The sequence below is a fragment of the Diabrotica virgifera genome, chromosome 1, assembly GCF_917563875.1.
Source record: "Diabrotica virgifera virgifera chromosome 1, PGI_DIABVI_V3a".
Lineage (NCBI taxonomy): Eukaryota > Metazoa > Arthropoda > Insecta > Coleoptera > Chrysomelidae > Diabrotica > Diabrotica virgifera.
The window spans coordinates 297734870-297760834 of NC_065443.1; the positions used below are offsets into that span (position 1 = coordinate 297734870).

The 25965-nt window shown below is 33.3% G+C and overlaps 1 protein-coding gene and 1 long non-coding RNA gene across 7 annotated transcripts in view; one reads left to right on the plus strand and one right to left on the minus strand.

The window, feature by feature from the left end:
- LOC126879162 (transient-receptor-potential-like protein) overlaps positions 1 to 25965 on the plus strand; it is a 175352-nt gene that overhangs the window by 116478 nt on the left and 32909 nt on the right. For all 6 annotated transcript variants that reach the window (XM_050642172.1, XM_050642167.1, XM_050642168.1 and 3 more), the window contains exons 5-6: positions 7733 to 7913; positions 24601 to 24792. In XM_050642172.1, coding sequence (XP_050498129.1) covers positions 7733 to 7913; positions 24601 to 24792 — 373 coding nt within the window. The remainder of the gene's footprint in view (positions 1 to 7732; positions 7914 to 24600; positions 24793 to 25965) is intronic.
- LOC114325671 (uncharacterized) lies at positions 19302 to 21052 on the minus strand. Its single transcript, XR_003651717.2, has 2 exons — positions 20645 to 21052; positions 19302 to 19760 (listed from the first exon to the last, which is right to left on the minus strand). It is a non-coding gene; the product is annotated as an uncharacterized LOC114325671 (long non-coding RNA).

Consider the following 25965-nt stretch of genomic DNA (forward strand, 5'->3'; position numbering starts at 1 on the left):
CTATTGAATGAAATATTTGAAATTAAATATCACACTTCTCTTTTATTTTCAGCCCTGTAACTTATTAAAATAAATATTATAGAAGTTTTCAGGGACTTTCAGCCCTCGGTAATAATATAGTCTTTCATTCGGAGCTTAAATTTTTCATAAATATTTATTAGTTTTCTCAGGATTCGAAAAAATGAATACCTACAATTAAAATACATTGAGAATTTTGACATGCGTCACAATTTTGCATTAACTCAATGTAAAATTCTAAACTGTTGAATTCCAGCTTCCCTAATTATTTGACATCAAAGGACATTAGAAACTATTTGTAGAGTATTGAAAACAACTGTTAAAATTGGTCTACATAATTAAACATATTCCAAAATTTTGTAAAAATGTAATACATTTCAGTTTTCAGCCCAAACTTAGGCCACACACAATGCAATAATGTTCACATTTTTGAACTGTCAATATTTTTATTTTATCATCTATTGTTTAAAAACAATACAGTTGATAAGATACCCTCAGCTGCGGAGAAAGTATTCCTAATAATAAAGATTTATAATAAAGTCTAATAACCGTGGAACAGAATAAGCTATCTGACAAATTTTAAGATTTGGCAGTGACATTGACAGTATGTAAATATTTAGTATTTATCCTTCAAAATACACTGCTCAATTTTCTACAAAATACGCTTCAAGAGTCGTATCAGTTTTTTTTGGAACCAGGTGTACATATCACATAGTCATAGTCTTATCAAGTTGTCACTGTCAGTCATCACTCGAAAATTTACGTTAAATAAGAAATACTTCATTCTACCTCCATCTTCAAACAATGTAGAATTATACCGGCACCCGGCACTCAAATTTATCTGTTGGTCCTTTGTTTAGTGTATTGGTAGTTATACGTTAATTTAAGTTGCCAGAAATCTAATATTATAATAAATGACATTCGAGGATACCTTCATTTTATTGACGAAGTAATTTTAAAACGTTATTGAACTTTTTTATACACATCATCTTCGATTTTTTTGTCGAAGATTCCAACTTTTTCTTGCTTTACCATGCCCCTGAAGATGCTCTAGGAGCGAAAGTATACTTTGGCAAGATTAAATTAAATTCTGTGCTCGATATATGCCTTTCACTTTGTAAAATTCATAATATATTCGAGCATTCAACCATTTCCTGTTTTAAAATTTAATGGTTATCATAAAGGCCAATAGACTCAGATGGGCAGGACATGTGATACGCAGTAACGACAATCGCTTTATAAACAATGTGTTCTTCTTCTTCTTCATGTGCCATCTCCTCTAAGAAGGTTGGCAACCATCACGGCAATTCGCACTTTCGATACCGCTGCTCTAAAGAGATCAGCAGAAGTGCAATTAAACCAAGCTCTCAAATTGTTTAACCAGGAGATGCGTCTTCTTCCGCGACTCCTTCTACCCTGTATTCTTCCTTGCATTATCAATTGTAACAAGTTATAACGCTCGCCCCTCATAACATGTCCCAGATATTGCAGTTTTCTGACTTTAATTGTATTTAAAACCTCTTTATCTTTTCCCATTCTTCTCAACACCTCGATATTCGTGACTCTATCCACCCAACGTATTCTTAATATTCTTCTGTAGGCCCATAACTCGAAGGCTTCTAATCTGTCCGAAACATCCTTTTTTAATGTCCAAGCCTCCAACCCATAGAATAATACGGAGAACACGTAGCATCTCAGAAGTCTTATCTTTAAAGAAATTGTAATGTCCCTGCTACAGAGTACTTTTTTTAGTTTGTTGAAAGCATTTCTTGCCTGTCCTATTCTTGCTTTAATCTCTTCTGTGTACTCATTAGTTTCATTAATTATTGTACCCAAATATTTATATTTTTCAACCTTTTTAATTTGTTCTCCATGTATTGTTATGCTTTCTTGGCGCTGTTGAACTTTTGTGATTACCATAAATTGTGTCTTTTTTGTGTTTAGGGACAGTCCGTTTTCTTGGCTGACTTCTACCACTCTGTCAACCATTTGTTGTAAATCCTCAAGACATTCGGCTAATAAAATAGTGTCGTCGGCAAACCGTATATTATTGATTGGTCGACCATTTACTTTTATTCCCGTGGTTAGGTCTTCTAGTGCTTCCTGGATTATTTCCTCTGAATACAAATTGAACAAAGTAGGAGACAGGACACAGCCCTGTCTGACGCCCCTCTCAATACGTATTTCATTTGAAAAGGCGTTGTTCTCTTTTACCACAGCGATCTGATTATAATAGATAGCACTAATGATCCTGATGTCCCTCATATCTAAGTTTTTCTTTTCAAGTAATTCGATAAGGCGGTTATGTCTGACCTTATCGAAGGCTTTGTTGTAATCCAAGAAACACATATATACTGGCTGATTAACATCCATGCACCTTTGCACAAGTACATTTACAGCGAACAGGGCTTCCCTCGTTCCCATTGCATTTCTAAATCCAAATTGCGTGTCGCTTATGTCCTGCTCAAGTTTGTTATGTATTCTCCGGTGTATAATTTTTAAAAATATTTTGAGTGTATGACTCATTAAACTTATTATCCGGTGGTCTTGGCATTCTTTTGCATTTGGTTTTTTTGGCAGTGTTATGAACGTTGACAGCAGCCAATCTCTGGGAATGATTCCTGTACTGTATATTGTATTAAATAAGTCGACCAATATTCCAATTTGCTGGTCCTCTATTAATCGTATTATGTCTACAGGTATTTGGTCAGGACCTGTTGCCTTGTTGTTCTTTGTTCGCTCTATCGCCTCTAGTACCTCATCTTCTGTTATGTCTGGGCCGTTGTCGAACTTTTCCTGCTCTAGTACTATTTCAGTCCGTTCGTCTTTAAATAGCTCTTGAATATATTCCTGCCATCTTTTAAGCCTTTCACCGACGTCTATAATTATTTTTCCGTTTTTATCCAGCAGTATGTTTGATTTTTTCTTAATATTAGTGCCTGTTATTTCACTAATTTTCTTATGAAGGTTTAAGTTATCATGTTTCTCTACCAACTGTTCAATCTCTGCGCATCTGTCACTATACCATCTTTCCTTTGCCTCTCTGATCTTTCTCCTTATTTCTGTGTGTATAATATTATACATGTTTTTGTCTTTGGTTTTATAAGATCGCCTTGCTTCCATGAGATCTAGAATCTCCTCGGTCATCCATTCATTTTTATTCTTAATTAGTTTAGGTGTAAGTGTTGTCTCACATGTGCGGATAAGAGCATCTTTTAACATGTGCCATTTCCTGTTCGCATCTTCAGTAGGAATAATTTCTATTTTGGTGAGCTCTTCTTTAATTTTTAGTGTGACTTGCTCTTTTGTTGATGGATCTCTCAAACGAGATACTTGTATCGTCTCTACTTTAGTTTTAACCACAGGCTTCTTTAGATTAATTCTAAACCTTCCTACAACTGGGTTGTGATCTGATCTCACATCAGCTCCAGGGTATGATTTTACTGATTTTATGGAATTTCGGTATCGTTTGCAGATGAGAAGGTAGTCAATTTGGTTTCTGATGACGTTATGTTGGTTGTCTGCTGGTGATTTCCATGTATAGAGTCTCCTGGTCGGCAGATCATAATAAGTATTCGTGACAATAAAATCGGTCTCTTGGCAGAATTGAGCCAATCTTTCTCCTCTCTCGTTACGAGTGCCCAGTCCAAAGTTTCCAATAAAATCACCTTGACTTCCTCTACCGATTTTTGCATTTAGATCTCCCATTACTATTGTAACGTCTCTAGACTTGGTTACTTCTAAAGCTTGTTGTAATTCGTTATAAAACTGTTCGAGCTCTTCATCCGATTTATCTGCTGTGGGAGCATATACTTGAATTATATTGACTCTAGACTGGGCTGTTTTGAGTGTTACCATCATAACTCTATCCGAGATGGGTAAGAAGCCAGTTACAAATTTCTGGGTGGTTTTATCAACTAATATCGCTACCCCGTTCCAGTGATTTGGGTCATTGTCATTACCAGAGTAGTATATCTTTGTTTGACCTACTAAATATGTCACCTGAATTGGGCCATCTGGTCTCACTTAATCCTAATATTTTTATGTTAAGTCTTTCCATTTCCTGAATGACATTATGGACTTTACCTGCTTGGTATATTGACTTAACATTCCACGTGCCTACCTTCATGCACTTTTTGTCGATTTTAGTCTTCTTTTTGGACGATGTGTTACTGATGGGTATTTCACAGGGATTTCGTTTGATATCGACCTGAGAGGCCCTGTGGTCTATCTGTGATTTGCCTCCCCTGCCGGATCTTGGTCTCCGATATCCATGATCAGTAACAGAGTTACTTTTTTGTACAGCCATGACAATTGTACTAGGGATATCCGTATATGATCTTTAATGTAGTGGTTTCCCCTTGCCTTCTACATCCTTATGCCGTTGACCGTTTTTTTTTTTTTTTTTTTTTTTTTTTTTTTTGTTCATCCGCCTTCGAGGCCGATTTCTCAACCCCAGGACAAAAGAGTGCCCTACCACTTACTAACTCATCCGCCCGAAGCCGTTGGTCGGTAAGTGGGAGATTGCTTATACCGGCAATCACTCGGTGAAATTATCGCCATATCTGGCTACCCTCACTTAGTTTAGCCTGCAGACCAATGCAGTTGCCCGGGGTGTGGCACGTGGAGCCATAAGTGAGAGTTAGTTGTCTTATGAGGACCAGTTATCAAGAACCATCTCCCGTCTATGACGCTTGATGTGGTCGTTCCGATAAAAGGTGCTACCTCTATAACACAACCCTACAACCCCAATGTGTTCTGGAAAAGGCCAAATAGAAGAAGGTCTGTATGGCGGCCTAGAAAAAGGTGGAAAGATGCAGTCAAAGAAGATCTAGAGAAAATGGGAGTGCGACAATGGTAGTTAGTGGCACAGGATCGACAAACATGAAAGGCAATAGTAAACGCAGCAAATACTCACGAAGAGTTGCAACGCCATTGATGATGAGCATGCTGTTGTCTTGTGTGATGGTCTTAATCGTAGAGGGATGCTTATATCTCCGTTGCAGAAGAACAGTATACCCTCTTGCATCATTGCCTTAGTAACTCAAAAGATCAGCCATAACAGAACACACCATTAGACATGACAACTACCAAATTGTATTTTAGTAAACTCAAGTAGGACATCACATCAGTTTCCACAGGTATTCAGAAAGTTTATCGAATTCAAAAAACATTCGACTCATAGAAGATTTTTCCTCGTAAGTGTACCTAATGATCCTGATAGTGAGTTTCTCTGTGCACTTTGAGTTTGAGGTATATATATGTAGGTACTATGTACTAAGGATTTCCACAGTTTTCACTGCATTCCTTCACTCAATCCTTCTCTCCAGTTCTTTCTGTTTTGCCAGTCCTCTTCCTGTAGATTTATTCTCTCCATTGCTTCGTCCACTTCATCTTTGAAGAATCTTCGAGGTCTGCATCTCTTCCTTTTTCCTATCGGGCTTCACTCTGTTATTCTATTTATCCGACGATTTTGATCTGCTCTTCTGACATGTTCGTATCAGGTCGGGTACCAGAAGAGATTTTCTATTCGATGTAGTATATTATATCTGAGTTCACTCCCACTCCTTTCTTAATCTTTATGTTATTTATTCTATCTCTTCTTGTTACTCTGCAGCTTCTCCTTAGGAATTCCATCTATGTTGCTTCTATTTTGTTTTTGGTTTTCTTATTTATTGTCCAATTTTCACACTCATAAGCGAGGATACTTCGTGTACTACATCTATCCGATTATTTTATATCTGAAGTTACATAAAATGTACAGTTAATTGCGAAACAAATTAATTGTGGAGTTTAATTCAAGACGCAATCAATTTATTCATAAATAATACGTCACCTTATTCGTCACCTTTTAATAGTAGGGAAGCCCAAGCGGGGATTTTTGCAGTTACTCGAGCGCGTCAGATTATTACATGGGGAGAAACCTTGTACCCTGAAAATATACCTCTACCATTTATTGGCTCTTAATACAGGGGAGTTCGTTAAGGGGGGCCCGAAAAAAAAAATATATCCTTAAAACTATTCGAAATTGTCAGATTAAGATAAGCTAAGTTAAGTACATGCAAAACAGTGTATATTTCAAAAATCTGACGATTTGAGCGGGGCGTAAGCAAATGGGTGAGTCGCAAAGTTTCACAAAAAAAAGCGAATATTTAGCGAAATGAACGTCGTATCGAAAAACTAAAAAATTCATGTTCAATATTTTTCAAAATCTATCGATCGATACCAAACACGACCCCCCACGGAGAGGGGTGGGAGGTATATTTAAAATTTTAAATACGAACCCCGCCATATTTCGCGAAATGAACATCAGATCGAAAAACTGAAAAATGCACTTATTCAATATTTTTGAAAAATCTATCGAATGGCACCAAACACAACCACCCACGGTGGTGGGGTGGGGGGTTACTTTAAAATCTTAAATAGGAGCCCCCAATTTTTATTGCAGATTTGGATTCTTTACGTAAAAACAGGCAACTTTTATACGAGACATTTTTTCGAATTATTGATAGATGGCGCTATAATCGGAAAAAACGATTGTTGGAAATTGAAAATTAAATTTAAAAATGGAAAGTTCCCCACTTTATGGAAAACTTAACTTTTTTGGTTGTAGAACCTACTCTTCACAACCCAATATGTCCCCATAACGCTCGAGTAACTGCAAATTTAGCATACTCTCCTCCCCTACTACAACATTGAGATGATCCTTAAATAATCACACTCAGATTATGATACTTGCGTGAATAAAATTTATCTAAAAATAAAATTAATTTCATTTCAGTGTAATGTTTTGAAACTTCCATAAAATTATTTTTAGCTTACATAGAGATCTGACAAGTATCTACGTAGTAAATCTTTTTTTATGGATTTGCTTTCTTTAAGATAATATTATTATTAAGTTTGTGACTAGGGTCATGGTTAAGAATTATTGAAAACAGTTTTGAAGAATTTCCTATTCTGAGTCTAAAAAAAGAATTAAGAACTAAACATAATACAAAAAACCGATTGCAAAAGCCATCCTATCATATGGAAAGGGTACAACAGAGAAAATAGGCTAAGAAAACAAAAAACAGAAACTATATTAATTTAATACCGACAGAAAAATCTTAACTATTTTATCATTCCCAAAAACAAAAATATCGTTAGAAAATTAAGGAGAATAGGAGATTCCATGTGGGGACTTATACAAATCGTACAACGGACAGACCAATCAAAGAATCCATGTTAGAGGAGAAGGAACATCGAAATGCCATTGAAATGGGAGAAAAATCGTCGTTCCTTACATAACATGCCTCAAATACAGGACATACAATAAACCTGAGACAAACGACGATGCTAACATTAAAACTAAAAGACAACGCGAAATCACAGAAGCAATAGAAATTAAAAAAAAAATCAACAATCTAAGCTAAAGAGATGATGCTCAAAGGCTTCCAACACGGAGAACGGTATTGATGAAGAAAACAAAATAAACCAGGCGACAAAGCATAGGAAGAGATTAAAAAAAGAATTCCGGCAGCAAACAGATGTATGTATAGCCTCCACAATACTATTAAATCTAAGAGCTTAACACGAGCATCAAACATCAGAATATATATAAAACAGTGATTAGACTAGACCGGTGCTCATGTATGGGTGTGAGACGTGGACTCTGACCAAATCAAGCATGCCAAGCGTGCCAAAATTGACTATTCAAGTAATTATTTATTTTTAGATGCGGCTGTGATGAATGTATACAAAAATCCGAAGAAGATTCTCTTCGACACTCCTTATCGAGACTAAACGAATACAAAGCCCTTGCCAGTCCGTCCCTAATAGCTCTCTCCTCAAGTGATCCCTTACTGACAGCTTTCCAGTTGTCTTGGGAGCTACGAAATTTGGCATTCGCTGAACCTGTAAGTATATTCCTCTTATTTTTTTTTTCAAATATATTTATACCACTTAGTTTAGAATCATACTAATAAACAAGCTATACTGGACCACACTGTACTCACAGATCAAACAGTGGCACATAATAGACCAGATCTCTAAGATTGATTTATGTTAAAATGGGGCGTGCAAGATACGTGCCGTAGAACAATAGAAAGCGCATTTCTCCACTCCGTTGTCTCTCCGCCACGTTGTCGCTCCGCCCCGTTGTAACATAAACTAGACAATGCTTTTCATATCAGACGATCTTCAACGTGCCCCGTAATAGAAGGAGAGCTAGAGCCGAAAAATCATAGTCATAAGTAATTTTTTTTTATTAACTTCCCAATTTATTACAATTTGCCGTTTTTACAAAGTAATAAGCATTAAGTAATATTTAGGTCGGCTAAACTATTGACATGTGGCGAACATACCCATTAATATGACGCTCTTAATGTTAGTCTACTAAACTATTATTGGTTCTGGGAAAACCTAAATAAGCACTACACTTATTTTCAGCTCACACTAAATCACTAGTCACTTTACGTTGTGACCTGCGCACTGCACACATCCAGTGGCGGCCCGTGAGGTAGTGCCATAGAGCTATGGCACTACCTTGCTAACTATGCAGAAACATATTTTTTATCTTAAAAACATTTTAATGCCTGTTTATTTTTTTTTGTGAATATTTCTCTTTATTTTTATAAATTATATCAAATCTGGCAACTGTGTAGCGCAATGCAAATCTACCGACTCTGGCCACCCACAGCTGACCGGATAAAGGATGAAAATCATAAAAATCCCAGTGCCGAAAAAATATCTGCGCCTATTTTTTTTATTTATATTTTATATCCTTTTTGACCATATCGTAAAACCGCCACAAAAAATTTAGGCAGCTGCCCGGATTCTGGCACTACCTTCCTAAAGTTATACGAGCCGCCACTGCACACATCTGCATCAAGTTCCTTGCTAGGTGGTTTGGTTGTTCCCGCAATCGGTCCTTGTATTTTTTTTATTCGATATGTAATTTCTTCCTTTACATAAGTTAGCAGGTAGCAGGTAGGAACTCCTTTTGGATAGTCCTATCAGGGAAATTGAATCAATCCCTGCCTTCTGCAGATTCCAGGTGTTTCCTGACCCGGGAAACTAGTACCTGCTAAGGGTCCCCTGTCCAGGGTCACGGATGAAGCCCACAACGGCATCCAGGGCGGAGAAGAAGGTCTTCACAACGGTCTGGAGGACGGAGGGGGCAGCCCCCTGGTTTTAGGGCTTGTATAAAATCGAACCTGGAAATCGGCAGCTGGTTTTTCAGTATCTGTATTGAGCGGAAGTCATTTAGGCCAGAACGGTCAATACAGAATAGTACTCGGTGCGGTGGCAACCACTTAAACAGCGTGTACACAGCGGTGTAGAAAGCCAAGGGAATGACTACTACACTATTTTTCCCAGGTTAATCAATATGGCTGAGGAAATAAACGATGGCCCCGAGTACGGGCGCTTCTTAAATGGGGTAGGGGTGCGAAGAATCTCCCGCTTGGCCAAATTTGATATACAGAGAAGTTGTAGAATAGGCACATGGAATGTGCGGAGTTTATATGAACCAGGAAAAACACACAATGCCATAAATGAGATGAAAAGGCTGCAAATATCAATTCTGGGTATCAGTGAAATGCGATGGCCCGGATCTGGCCAATGCCATGTGGATGATCATGAAGTATATTATGCAGGAGAAGAGAGTAATTACCATCGTCATGGTGTAGGATTCATAGTCTCAAACGAGGTTAGCAAATGTGTTAGAGCGGTATGCCAGGTATCTGAACGAGTCATAATGATTCAGTTGAACGCGAAACCCAGAAACATAAATTTAATACAAGTGTATGCACCGACAGCGGAAAGTGAACTGGAAGAACTTGACAAGTTCTACGCCGATGTAAAAACTGTTACCGACCAACTCAAGACTAGAGATCTCACCATTCTGATGGGTGACCTTAATGCTAAGATAGGAAAAGGCAGACAAAGTAATATTATTGGCTGTTATGGACTGGGCGATAGAAATGAAAGGGGAGACTATTTCGCAGATTTTTGCAAAGAACATAATCTATGTATAATGAATACCTTTTTCAAATTACCTAAAAGGAGATTATATACGTGGAAATCTCCAGCAGATACCCCCAATAATATCGTAAGAAACCAAATTGACTACATAACCATCAGTGAGCGTTACAGAAATGCAGTAAAGTCTGTAAAAACCTATCCTGGCGCCGATGTGCCATCTGATCACAATCTATTGTTAGCCGAAATAAAATTAAAACTTAAACGGATAAAACAACCACGATCCTCTAACAAACTGGATACCGATTTTATTAGAAACAACAGTCAGGGGATTTCAAACAATTTAGAGAGCAATTTTGAGAATAGCGAACAACAAGAATCCATCGAGGATCATTGGAACCAAATCAAAACGATTATAAGCAACTCAACTCCAAACTTCAAAGAGAAAAATCAAAAGAAGCAACAGTGGATGAACGATGAGATTTTGAATTTGATGGAAAAAAGACGCAAATTTAAGAATCAAAACATCGAAATGTATAAACGCATTAATAAAGAGATAAGGACTAAAATACGAGCGGCAAAAGAAACATACTTTGAAAAAAAATGTTTAGAAATTGAAGAGTTGCAGAGAAAACATGATTCATTTAATATGTATAAAAAATAAAAGAACTCACCGGTCAGAACAAAAAACATGCAAATAACATCGTTGATAGAGACGGAAAACTGATTATCACTGATTTGGATAAAATAGACAGATGGAAAGAATACATTGAGGAACTGTTTAATGATGAAAGGCCCGAGCTTGAAATTAACGAAGTAGTTACAGGACCTGACATAACTATGGACGAAATTGAACAAGCAATAAGATTAGCAAAGACCAGAAAAGCGACGGGACCAGACGAAATACCGAATGAAATAATAAAGTTCTTCGAAAATTCAGGTAAAAGATCTCTCCTTCATCTTTTTAATAAAGTTTATCAAACTGGCTATATACCAACGGATTGGCTGCTGTCGACTTTTGTGACCACGTGACCATATCTAAAAAAGCAAGCGCGAAAAGATGTAGTGACTACCGAACCATTAGCTTGATGAGTTATGTTTTAAAGATATTTCTACGAATTTTGCACTCTAGGATGTACCAAAAAATAGAAGAACAGCTTGGTGATACACAGTTTGGATTCCGCAATAACCTTGGGACCAGAGAAGCACTGTTTAGTATTCAGATTATGGTACAGAGATGCAGAGATGTCGGACATCCGGTTTATATGTGTTTCATTGACTTTGAGAAGGCCTTTGATCGGGTAAAACATACGGAAATGATTGCTATTCTTCAGAAAGTGGGTATTGATGATAAAGACCTACGCATTATCAAAAATCTTTACTGGCATCAACGTGCAAACATCAGGATTGGCTGGGACACGTCTGAAGAACTTCAAATACGAAGAGGAGTAAGGCAGGGCTGCATTTTGTCCCCACTAATATTTAACATCTATTCTGAGTTTGTTTTCAATAAAGCAGTGGATAATGCTCAATGTGGTATCAAAATGAATGGCGTCAATATTAATAATTTGAGATATGCGGATGACACGGTGTTAATTGCGAGCAATTATGAAGAACTTCAAGATCTGATTAATAGGATTACCACAACGTGTGATGAATATGGACTCAAGCTAAACACCGCAAAGACCAAGGTGATGGTTGTCAGTAGGACGCCAATACAACCGGAAGTAGTAACAGCTTATGGTAAACAATTAGAGAGAACTAACAGTATCACCTACCTTGGTTGTAATCTAAATGAGAACTGGGACATGAGCAAAGAAATTAGAATACGTATAGAGAAGGCCAGAGCTGCATTCTTTAAGATAAAGAAACTTTTATGTGGAAACAACATTACTTTGAATCTTAAAATTAGATTAGTGAGATGTTATGTGTGCTCTACTCTTTTGTACGGTGTCGAAGGTTGGACTTTAACAGATACTCTTCTCAAGAAATTGGAAGCCTTTAAAATTTGGGTATACCGAAGAATCCTACGAATAAGTTGGGTGGATAGAGTTCGTAACGAAGTTGTTTTGCACCGGATGGGAAAAGTCACAGAAGTCGTCAGAACAGTTAAAAATCGAAAACTTGAATATTTTGGCCATGTTATGCGACACCCAGAGAGATATAATATACTCCATTGAATAATACAAGGCAAGGTAGACGGAAGAAGAGGGCCAGGTCGAAGAAGAACGTCATGGCTTAAAAACCTGAGAGAATGGTATAACAGATCCTCTGCATCCCTTTTCCGAGCTGCCGTTAACAAAATTACTATAGCCAATTTGATAGCCAACGTTCGATAATCGAGCACGGCACATGAAGAAGAAGAAGACATAAGTTACCTCTGCATCTCGATGTACGGCGTTGTTGGTGATATACCACGGTATATTTAAAATCATCCTTAGTATTTTGGATTGGAACCTTTGTATAATTTCTATACATATTAGAATTTGCGGCTGTTCCCCACAGTTCTATCCCATAGGTCCAAATTGGCCAAAAATAAGTAATATGGAGTTTGTTTTGTGAAATGTGTCCATTGTATATGGACAATTATGACCCCTTTCAGGCTGACACCTCAGTGGATACAGAAAGTAGCAGTAAGGGATGACAAGGGAAAGTTAGTCCAGTCATTAAAGGTTTTCACCTCCTATTTTGTTAAACCTCCATCGATTTGCATGAAAATTGGTGACTAGTTAGAGCATACCTCAAGAAATAAAACTGATTTGGTGCCAACTTGCACTTTTACCCTGGTGGTGAATACCACCCCTTCCCGCGGGTGAAAACAATTTTATTAAAAATAACCCCACAAATCGATAGAGGGACAAATAAGTAAAATTTGTTATTAAAATAAATCAATACTTTTTGAGTTATTAAAGATCAAAGATTTGTCTATTTAAGAGCATATGCGTGAAGTTACGGATGATAATAAGAACATATTAATTTAATTGTATGTAGTAAAATATTATTTTTATATTATTTCGATATTTCATTGAATTTTTTCTTGCAAATCGATGGAAGTTTAACAATATAGGAGGTGAAAACCTTTAAAGACTACAGTAACTTTCCCCTTTCATCCCTTATTGCTACTTCCTGTATCCACTGAGGTGTCAGCTTGAAAGTGGTCATAATTAGAGAGCAACGTCTTTTAAGTCGACCTGTAATAAAAGATCCTTTATTTTGACATATAAGCATGCGCAGTATTGGGATAAACCGTAATCGTACCCCCTCCTAACTGCCAAAGTGTCATGGCCGCCGTCGGGACCTATTGTGCTGACATTTACAATGTTTACATATAGAAAAGTTTGTTTTTTTCTGCTTATAATGCCGTTTTCTAAAGATATTAGTGAACAAAATCGATTTGCTAACAATATTTAATATATTTTAAATGTGCTAAAATTGGATTCAACAGCAAAAGTCGCATAAATAACATATAAATAACGAATTTGTTCACCTATTACAAATGGGGTTATGTGGTTGTAACTGTTTATTTTGGGAATAAAATGAAAATGATCAATTAAACGACTGGAAAACTGTAAGTATTACAATTAAAACATGTTTATCCTATCACAAGAGTTCACTTCATTTTAAGAAAGCTAATTATTATTATACAATAGACATTTATAAACTGCCATGTACTTTTAAGGTTACTTTTGATCTGTTTTCAAAGCTTATGATTAAATGTTACCTCTTTATTAATTAGATTTGCCAACAAAAGATGCATGATTAAGGCCAAATGCAATTCCTTTGCTAAAGTCATAAAAAAAGTACCAATACAGTTAAAAAAATTATTTTAAAAAGGTCTCTCAAAAGACATGAAAATATACAACAACTCAAAAAACTAGAGAATGTAAAGAAAGCCAGGTTATTGGAAATGGAATTCCTGTTTAATTGAAAGCCAGTAAACTATCCAAGACTTTTCAGAATCAAATGTGTCAACTTGTAAAAACGATTCTTCTGAAATTTTTAGTAAAAACCAGATTATCCTCAAGAAAAATTCTGTTTAAGTGAGAGTTTTAAACAATTTTTTTACCTAAACAATTAAATGTATGGATCTAATTAAAAACAATGCTGAATCAAGTACAGTTACAGAAATACAATCCTTTGAACTTCTAAATGTGATTGTTGAAAGTGTTGAAATAGCTACTGCATAGGGATTCGAAAGGGATAGACTTGTTATGAACGCACTTGATCATGTACTTCTTACTGTTATAAAGTTGAAACAAAACTTATTTTATGCTTTTTTATCAGTCACTTTTAATTGTGTATCAACTTTACGTGGTACATCGTGCAAAAATTGCTAAAAATGCAAACATTATATTTATTTTCTGTGTTACATTGGATAGTATGATTGAATGTCTTCCTCTTTTAGATAGTGAAGTGAAGAACATCTTGAAGTTCCAATGATGTTTCAAGATGAGGTAAATCGAAATAATTGTATGTTAGAAGGACAGAGAATATGAAGAAATGTTATTGCTGCATATTTAGTGTAGTGAAATACAAACTTCAAACATTATAATATATTTTTTGATTTCAAACATTTCATATGATTATGAAAGAACATCTTTCTTTTTAAAACAATGAAGAAGTGAAGAACATAATAAAGTTCCAACGAAAATGATTCCAGATGAGGAAAATCGAAATAATGGTTGTATGTTACATGTATAGAGAATACGAAGAAATGTTATTGCTGCAAACTTAGTGTAGTGAATTAAAAACTTATTGTCAAATACAAATCAATTTATTTCATACTTTTATAATATATAGTGATATAATTTTATGTGTTCAAATAAAAATATTAATAAATAAAATACAATAAACACAAATCATGTATATCTTACAATGAATTACAAAATCAAAAATTAATTACAAAAATATCAAAATAAATCTAAAATATTAAAAAGTTACATTTAATTTTTATAGTACCTACATACTTTGGTTGGTACTCTAATAATTTGGAGATCCATTAAAGTTTGTAGATGGAAATTGCAGGTATCTAAAAAATATAATAATATAAAGTAACTCAACAATCTCTTTTTAATTAGGGTAGCAGTTGATAAAGATGACCCTTGCTCGGGAAATCAAATGTATCTAAAAAAAAATTAAGTAACAGCTTTCTAACAAAACAATCTTAGCACTAAACGGAAACAAAGATACTGGTAAGTATTAAAACATTTTTTGAAAAATCTTTCTGAAAGTGAAAATAAAGACTTTTCTCTATGGGAACAACTAAAACTGGGCATGCTTTACAAAAAAATGTATCCAGAACAAACTTCTTCTCTATAAGGCAATACTACGACAAGTCTGGATGTACAGGATTTAAATCTGGGGAACTGCCAGTAATACAAATATGCAAAAACTATTAAGATTCTAATCCGAAGTCTTTTATGATGTCCGATGTTTTTAGTACCACTACCAAATATCATGCTAAACTGAAAATTATAGGGTAAAAATCTGTCTGATCACCCAAACTTTTAAAAGCTGGATGCTTATCTGATCTAGTCCAGAGGCTGGTTTCGGTATTGCAGCTATAAAATACTTAAATAGTAAGCATGGAAATTTTTATTATGGTCCGCCTTGAGGCAAACTAGGGCACTAGAGGGTTAAGAAAAGTTACAGATCTCTACACCACTGGGAAGTAGATAGTAGTTACTAATTTGTAAAAAAGTCAGAAATATGGTAATGTAGACTAAATTAATATAAATATGTAAAGAGTTCTCACCCCTGAGTGTAGTTCCCACTGTGTCATTTTTTATATCTGTCATATTGTTATAATGATAACAGATTGCATTAAAGTTAAAATAAAAAAGAATTAAAGAAGTTCATAAAAATATTCTATTTTTGAAAAAATATTTAAGTGATTAATTATTTATATGGGAAATAAGCCACAATTAAAATGAAAAAAATAATTTTATTAACGTTTCGACGCCCAAATCGGGTGCCGTTGTCAAAAAAAAATTATTTTTTTCATTTTAATTGTGGCTTATTTCCCATATAAATAATTAATCATAAAAATGCCACAAGGAAATAGCTTCAGAACAATATTTAAGTGCTTAAATACTTTTTTAGATAAAATATACATAAAATTTATTTTTTCTACAACTGTGTTAAAAATGCAACTTTCAGCACTCTATACAAGCGTTAAAAACGCTACCTTAAGGCACTAGTGCTTTAAAAATTTTATGGCACTGCAGTTCGTATTGACTGTATAGGCAATTTTGATGTAATGTCAAAAAAATATAAAAATGGAATGTCAGTTCAAGTAATAGTTATTTATGATATAAGTGTTAAAAGTACAAGTTTAAGGCACGCATGTGAAAGTTTGCAGAATGAGCGATAGCGAGTTCTGCAATTCACATGAGTGCCTTAAAAATGTACTTTTTAACACGCATATCATACAATATTTTTTCTACAAACGTAATTACAGGACAATATCTACAAAAACTTTTACTTGAACTTGACTGACATTCCATTTTTATATTTTTGTGACATTACATCAAAATTGTCTATACGGTCAATAAGAATTGCAGTGCCATAAAAATTTTAAAGCACTTGTGCCTTAAAGTAGCATTTTTAATGCTCTTATGGAGTGCTAAAAATTGAATTTTTAACACGGTTGTAGAAAAAAGTTTTTGTAGATATTATTCTGTAATTACGTTTGCAGAAAAAATATTGTATGATATGTGTGTTAAAAAGTACATTTTTAAGGCACTCATGTGAATTGCAGACTTTCACATGCGTGCCTTAAATGTGTACTTTTAACACTTATATCATAAATAACTATTAAAAAACTAACAGAAAATAGTAAAAATATTTGATTGAGCATAAGTAAAAAAGTCACTCTCTCAACCAATAAACATTTGTGATTAAAATTAATATACTTAATTGATTATAATATGAATGTGTTCTTGTAGAGTTTCATATAATAATTTCCATTTGACTAAAGAGACACAAGCTGGAATACTTAGGTCAATAATACTTAGGTATGAAACACCCTAAAAAATATGAACTTTTGCATTTGATAATTCAGAGAAAGATACAAGGTAAATGTGGTTCTGGTAGAATCTCACAATCATAGCTGAACAATCTAAGACCATAATATGGAAAATCGACTCCATCATCATTAGTTAGAGCTGCTGTCAATAAAGCCACAATAGCGAATATGGTAGCCAATATGATATCCAACAATTGATAACAGTCATGGAACTAAAAAATGTATTATTTCAAAGTGTTTATGGGATAAAATTAGTAAGAGTGACATGATACCTAACAAAAATTTGATTCAGAAGATTTAACATAAAACTTGTAATTCTCTTATACTAAACTCACAATAAGGATGCACCAGAAATAAACAACCCAAGACATGTTGAATGATACAAATAGCACTCCCGAATCATGATTTACAATGTATAAACTTTGTAAATCATGATTTGTGAGTGCTCCTCATAACATTCATCATGTCTTGTGTTTGTTTCTTTCTAGTGCATCTTTATTGTGATTTTAGTATTATAATTATATACAGTGTGTCCACGGTTGGGGTGCCCAAGAGGAAAAACTTTTTTATTTTCAATTTTAGCGAAAAATGTCATTATTGATAAAAAGTTTTGCTTGTTCTAAAACCCCATAAAACGAAATAAAATTCAAGTTTTTTAAATCCTGCTTAATTTTGTAGCCAATTTTATGTAAATCCCTATTTTATGTAAATTTTTGCACTAAGTTTGAAATCTTAACAATAATCTAGTGTTGCCAAGCCACAATGTAGCTTAGTAACTATCAACTTCGATAAATAATTTGCGAATTGTCAATTTTTTTGACAATGTTAAGCTATCAATAAAGAATTTATCTTGTGATAAATTTCATTATTAAAATTGTTGTATTAATAATTATTTAATTAATAAATAATTGGATGATTCAAGGAGAACGACAAAGTCTGGCTTCGTAATCCAGAGAAGTGAAAGGGTTGTTCTCCCAAGTTATTATTGTTACAATTTCGAACTTAGTGCAAAAATTTATAGGGATTTACATAAAATTGGCTATAAAAATAAGCAGGATTTGAAAAACTTGAATTTTAGTTCATTTTATGGGGTTTTAGAACAAGCAAAAGTTTTTATCAAGAATGACATTTTTCGCTAAAATTGAAAATAAAAAAGTTTTTCCTCTTGGGCACCCCATCCGTAGACACACTGTATTACTATTTTTATAATAAAAAGATTATAATTTATAAAATGTGATGCTGTATATGATTTCAAATATTAATCTTTTCTATTACCATACAAAAAAAAAATATTGCCTTTACTCAAAAACATTTTATTTATCATAAAATTTTTAAAGATATATTTAAAAAGTTCATAAATATTAATATTAATTTATACAAAAACATTAAATATTTTAGTTTTACGGGTTTATGGCTGTAAGGTGTCTCTGAATATTTTTCACTCTTTTATAAGATGTTTCGAAAATTGAAATATCTCTGAAAGTTTTTAATATTTAAAATCAGTTTTCATAAATTTATCATCGGTGAATATTAGAGATCTTAAGTTCACAGTGGCACAAACAACTGAAAATATCTTCTGCAAGTGGAAGAAGACTAACATACATTTTACATACATTAATTGTTTTTATTTATTTGGTTGGATCTATCTATGTGTACTCAAGCTTTAGCTATCTTCATTGTAAGAATTTTAAGTTTAGCGTGATATTTGGTAGTGGTACTAAAAAAATCGGACATCATGAAAGACTTTGGATTGGAATCTTTGTAGTCTTTGCATATTATGTGTTACTGGCAGTTCCCCAGAATTAAATCCTGTACATCCAGACTTGTAGTAGTATTGCCTTATAGAGAAGAAGTTTGTTCTGGATACATTTTTTTGTAAAGCATACCCAGTTTTAGTTGTTCCCATAGAGAGTAGTCTTTATTTTCACTTTCAGAAAGATTTTTCAAAAAATGTTTTAATACTTACCAGTATCTTTGTTTCCGTTTAGTGCTAAGATTGTTTTGTTAGAAAGCTGTTACTTAATTTTTTTTAGATACATTTGATTTCCTGAGCAAGGGTCATTCATCTTTATCAACTGCAACCCTAATTGAAAAGAGATTGTTGAGTTACTTTATATATTTTTTAGATACCTGCAATTTCCATCTACAAACTTTAATGGATTTCCAAATTATTAGAGTACCAACCAAAGTATGTAGGTACTATAAAAATTATGGGTTACTTTTTAATATTTTAGATTTATTTTGATATTTTTGTAATTAATTTTTGATTTTGTAATTCATTGTAAGATATACATGATTTGTGTTTATTGTATTTTATTTATTAATATTTTTATTTGAACACATATAAAATTGTACCACTATATATTATAAAAGTATGAAATAAATTGATTTGTATTTGACAATAAGTTTTTAATTCACTACACTAAGTTTGCAGCAATAACATTTCTTCGTATTCTCTATACACGTAACATACAACCATTATTTCGATTTTCCTCATCTGGAATCATTTTCGTTGGAACTTTATCATGTTCTTCACTTCTTCATTGTTTTAAAGAGGAAGATGTTCTTTCATAATCATATGAAATGTTTGAAATAAAAAAATATATTATAATGTTTGAAGTTTGTATTTCACTACACTAAGTATGCAGCAATAACATTTCTTCGTATTCTCTGTCCTTCTAACATACAACCATTATTTCGATTTATCTCATCTTGAAACATCATTGGAACTTCAAGATGTTCTTCACTTCACTATCTAAAAGAGGAAGACATTCAATCATAGTATCCAATGTAACACAGAAAATAAATATAATGTTTGCACTTTAGCAATTTTTGCACAATGTACCACGTAAAGTTGATACACAATTAAAAGTGACTGATAAGAAAGCATAAAATAAGTTTTGTTTCAACTTTATAACAGTAAGAAGTACATGATCAAGTGCGTTCATAACAAGTCTATCCCTTTCGAATCCCTATGCAGTAGCTATCTCGACACTTTTAACAATCACATTTAGAAGTTCAAAGGATTGTATTTCTACTGTACTTGATTCAGCATTGTTTTTAATTAGATCCAAACATTTATTTGTTTAGGTAAAAAATTTGTTTCATTCAAAGATGACACATTCACAAAATTATATTTATATATATGACTTTGAGTTTCACTTAAAACAGAATTTTTCTTGAGGATAATCTGGTTTTTACTAAAAATGTCAGAAGAATCGTTTTACAAGTTGACACATTTGATTCTGAAAAGTCTTGGATAGTTTACTGGCTTTCAATTAAACAGGAATTCCATTTCCAATAACCTGGCTTTCTTTACATTCTCTAGTTTTTTGAGTTGTTGTATAATTTTCATGTCTTTTGAGAGACCTTTTTAAAATAATTTTTTTAACTGTATTTGTACTTTTTTTATGACTTTAGCAAAGGAATTGCATTTGGCCTTAATCATGCATCTTTTGTTGGCAAATCTAATTAATAAAGAGGTAACATTTAATCATAAGCTTTGAAAACAGATCAAAAGTAAGTAACCTTAAAAGTACATGGCAGTTTATAAATGTCTATTGTATAATAATAATTAGCTTTATTAAAATGAAGTGAACTCTTGTGATAGGATAAACATGTTTTAATTGTAATACTTACAGTTTTCCAGTCGTTTAATTGATCATTTTCATTTTATTCCCAAAATAAACAGTTACAACCACATAACCCCATTTGTAATAGGTAAACAAATTCGTCATTTATATGTTATTTATGCGACTTTTGCTGTTGAATCCAATTTTAGCACATTTAAAATATATTAAATATTGTTAGCAAATCGATTTTGTTCACTAATATCTTTAGAAAACGGCATTATAAGCAGAAAAAAACAAACTTTTCTATATGTAAACATTGTAAATGTCAGCACAATAGGTCCCGACGGCGGCCATGACACTGTGGCAGTTAGGAAGGGGTACGATTACGGTTTATCCCAATTGCGTCTTTTATTTTTGTCTTTTAATAAAATACAGGCATTTAAGGAAAATTAGAGGACACCTTTATTTTAATAAAAGTTCCTTTATTTTGACATAACGTGTCAAAAATGTGAAGAAAGGTCTAACTTCACTTCTATTTTGAATTTATCTTGTCGCTTCTTTGGATTGATATATAATTTATGTATTGTGGGATTGATATTTGATTAAACTTTCATCATTAAAGTTGTATGTTGGGTTTTATTTATTAAAAACAACTCTAAGTAATATTCTGAGATATAGATTATTGATGTTTTGACCCAAACGAATATAGAAAAGAACATTTTATTGAAGCTTGAGTTATTACAAGAAGTTGTAAAAAGGAATATTACCTAAATAATTTTAAATTGTTACTAATTACAATGATCAGACTTAAAATATCAGTAACTCATTTATTAAACTCAATATATTTTACATTTTTCTATAGAAATAAATATTTATTGAAGATATAAGAGATTGAAGATATAAGATCAATAAATTTTAATGAAAGTTAGGATTTGTTAAAATTCTAGATTCAAAATAGAGTTCTATTCAACAGATATATAACAACAGGTTAACAAAATAAAACAAAGGTTCAAGTATTTATTTTTGAAAATTTAATCTTTTATAGATTAGATTCTATAAAGTTTTTAATCAAAAGTATTAATACACTTTCATTTTCATGCCATCTTCTTCTTTTGGTTCTTATCCGTTTCGAATGTTGGAAATCATATAGCAATCGTAACCTTGCTAGCTGCGATTCGAAACAGTTCCATTGATATTCTCCCTCTACCAGGTCTTCGCTTACCTTTGACTGTACCTTGCAATATGTACTGCAGCAGGGAGTAACGGTGCTGATTTATCATATGTGTCCCAGATACTGCAGTTTTATGCGTTTAATGGTAAACACAATCTCCAATTCCTTCTTCATTCCTCCTTGTTCGTGATCCATTTCATGCCATCAGTATTTGTTTATTTAAACATCGCCAAAAAAATTAATAAAAACCAGCATAAAGCTTAATTCTTCTATTATCTTTTTGTATATCGGGAAGTTTATCTGACAGATTAGAGGTCTTTTCATTTTCAGATAACTAATTATTGGGAAGTTTATATAACAGCATCCTTAGTATCTGTCTTTTCAGCTCCGGATAACTAGTTAACGGGAAGTTTTTCTCTGTCAGATATCTATTAGTATCTAATCTGTCAGATAAACTTCCTGATAACTAGTTATCCAGAGGTGAAAAGAAAGAAAGAGAGGGCCATAATGGATAAAAGATCAAACGCCAATAGCATGTATGTATATATTTATAAATTTATTATTTAAAACCTGCTAATGATCATAAAATACTTAAAATCAGTCACCAATATAATATTTATATTTATTTATAAATTTATTAACAAACTGCAGTCCAATAAAAATAAAATTAGTTTAAGCGCTAGCTTTAAATGTCGAACAATAATTTTAAACAAACACACACACAATTTAGTCGCATTAGATTAGCTCCTGGTTGAAAATGTACTGCCACAGCTTCTATATCAATATCAACACAACACTCATTTGCCAGTATTTCAACGTTTTCTCTATTATGTACTACTGCAATATGTAAAACTGAACAAGCTGATATTATTCTTTGAATAAAAGGTAACTTGCATCTCATTACATATGGTAAAATGGGAAATCTCTTCACAATACCAAATGTTCTTTCAATAACAATTCTTGAAGGGATTTGTGATGGATTATAAAAACACAACTTCTGTCTGAAAATTCTGGAATGGTGTCATTCGGTAGTTGTAGTTGAGGAATGGATATCCACTATTCCCTAATAATATATTCTCCAGAAATTCCCCATTACATATACCCATAATGCAAAAGTATTTAAAAACTCCTAAAATAGTATTTCCAATTTATTGCACTTCCATATTATTGAACGATGAGTATTATGGGATATATTATGTTGTTCTCTAAACATCTTTAAATGACAAAATAATTAAATTTAACGTTTTACTCTTCAATTATCTTATTTTAATTTATATCGACAAATGGAATTTTATAGGTTATTTTTATATTTACAAAAATATTTCATGTCATTTGTCAAAATAAAAGATTCTTTAACTGCGTTTGCAATACCACTCTTTTAGACCCGTCCTGTATTTGTCCTTTATTAAAGTATCCTGTAATAAAGGATCCTTTATTTGCCGGTGGCAATAACTCTCTATTATCGATATACAATACATTTCACATGCCAAACTCCATATTACTTATGACGATGATTAAAAACCTGATTTTACAAAGACTTGTCTGATACGATACGTTCCGGACAGTGTGAATTGTTCATATTTTAAACCACTAAAATTAATATTGTTCGGAAACTAAACGCTACGTGCCGGAAATTATACGTGCATGATAATATGCTGAAACCTTAAGACAGCCGTCCCGTCCACGTCCCCGTTGTAACATAAATTTGGCTTTATTAGTTAATAAATTAACGAGACCAACAACACTCATTGATCGATACCTAAAAACAATAACCTGCGTTCTAAATACACTGAAAAGATCACCAAGTACAGAGACCTGGAAATTCAAATACGAAGACAATGGAGAATGCGAAGTACCCAGACCATACCTATTATAGTCTCTACTACTGGAGTCATTCCGAAGAACTTCCTAGAAAACATAAAAAGCTCGGTCTGAATTAACATCTCTATAAGACAATGCAGAAAGCTGTACTACTTGAGACGGCCAGATTTGTACGAAAATTTTTGGAAGATACTCCTTCCTGCATACCAAGTCACCTAGAGCTCGATAACATGGAAAGAGTCCCACTAGAGCTCAATCCTTTTGATACCATAGGTATATGTGATGAGTGAATTGTACCCTTAGAGGGAGTGAAGACCGTATGGCTACATCTGGATATTAATAATAGAAGTTACCTGCACTATATATTAAAATGAATGCCTACACTACGCTGATCCATAGCAGATTACACAACAAAGGCGTAAGGACAGATCCTTGCGATAAATCTTAACTCTTGGAAAAACCAATATAATATTCACGGGATAATTGTTTTCACCCATTTTACAACATAAACAAAATGATGAAAATCTTAAATTATCCATGTCTGTCTGTCCGTGAACACAACTCCTCCGTTATTAGAACAAATGAGGTGTAGAATGAGAGATTATAACCCAAAGATTGTATTGAAGGTGAGAAATTTGACCTCAAACTGCCGGTTCCAAGTTGCAATCGAAGTACTTTTTTAAAGACTCCGAAATAGTACAAGCGATATATTATTCGGCGCGTCTTAGCAATGCAAGAATAAATAAATATATACCTCCGGTTTTATATTACTTTCGGTTAAAAAGTTTTTACCGAAAGTCTACCAAAATAAACAAAATAACTCTAAATTAAACAAAAAATCTTTTTTGAAATCACATTTAAAGCAATAAAAAACGCTAGATGAAGAGTTCAAATATCGACTTAACCTGGTCACGTTGAGTGAAAACCTAGGACTTCGAAGTTGAATTGGTTGTTTAATCCTTGATTTCAGTTTTTTGTTACTTTTAATCACTTCCAATACCTAGTTAATTTTTTTCTGGATATTTTTCTAGGAATGTAAATCGGAATATATGGATTTGCGTCTTCAGTGTCAGCAGTTCGCCGTAGATTTGTTACACCAGTCCCGAAATTCTCAGGAACTAGCTATAATATTAAACCACGATCCAGAGAATCCTCCGTACGAAGAAGGAGAACACATGAAACTAGCTAGGTTAGAGTTAGCTATACAGTACAAACAGAAAAAAGTAAGTTGATATCAATGTAAACTATATTTGATATATCAATATCAACGATATTTGATTTGTGTGTCTTTCTATATTTATATACCCCCAACCATTACCATCATCACCAAGAATTAAATGATTGTATGCAAATCGTTTTTCACTGTCCGTTAATCCCTGCTATTTAATTTTGCTTGTTTATCTTCTCCAATATTTTTTTGTCTCTATCTCACCCTGTTTCCCCTGCCAACCCTCCGATCTGTTAATGCTCTTAATGTCCGACTGGTCTATTATTTGACAAATAATGACATTATTTCGAAGTTTATCTATTAAGTACGATATACCGCCCAAGGACGTGTTATTGAAAAATATCGCCCTACGGCCTATTAAATTTAAATAACGAGTTAAATACTGTCAATTTATATTAATAGACCTGGATCCCGCGTATGAAAGTAAAGTTGATTAATAGCAAGCTGAAAATTTGTTAATAGCTTAACGGTGTCTAGTCGGACAAACTTTGATGCACGGGAACACTGGAACAGGGGAAGTTTTAATTGTGGAGCATGATAAACGTGTCGTCCTGACAAGTTTATGATTGTGAAAAATAGCAAGTTGTTTTTAAGTTTATTCGATAGCCAACGTTATGTAATATATGCGAAAATGTTTGTCCGACAAAAATGTTGGGCATTTTAATGAGTCCGACACGTAGAATATGTCATATCACAGGAATTATGTTGGTGATGAATAGCAGTCTGATTTTTGCATGAGAGTTTAATGAAAGGTTAAAAAAGCAATTGGAAGTTCTGTCCGACAAAATTAATGGAAGTTTTCGTAGTCGGACATTCTAAACAGGTAAGATATAGACAAAAATTCTGGTGATAAATAGCTTTCCGACAAAGACGAAATTTAATTAAGTAAATTATTCCTTACCAAGAATGACTGTTGTCGGAAAAAAATAAGGGGTAGATTTTGTAGTCGGACAATTTAAAAAAATTATTTTTGAAATTTCAATATGGGGTGATTATTCTATGTCAAAAGTACCTGCAATCAATTACAATCGATATCTTTCGATTTATCTCAACATCATTTAGATACCTCACTGTAATACATTTATAGTAGATCAGGCAAATTATATTATGGATTGAGTGGTCTAGTTATCTTTGTCTGCCACATGCGCGGGATCGCTTGGTTAAAAGA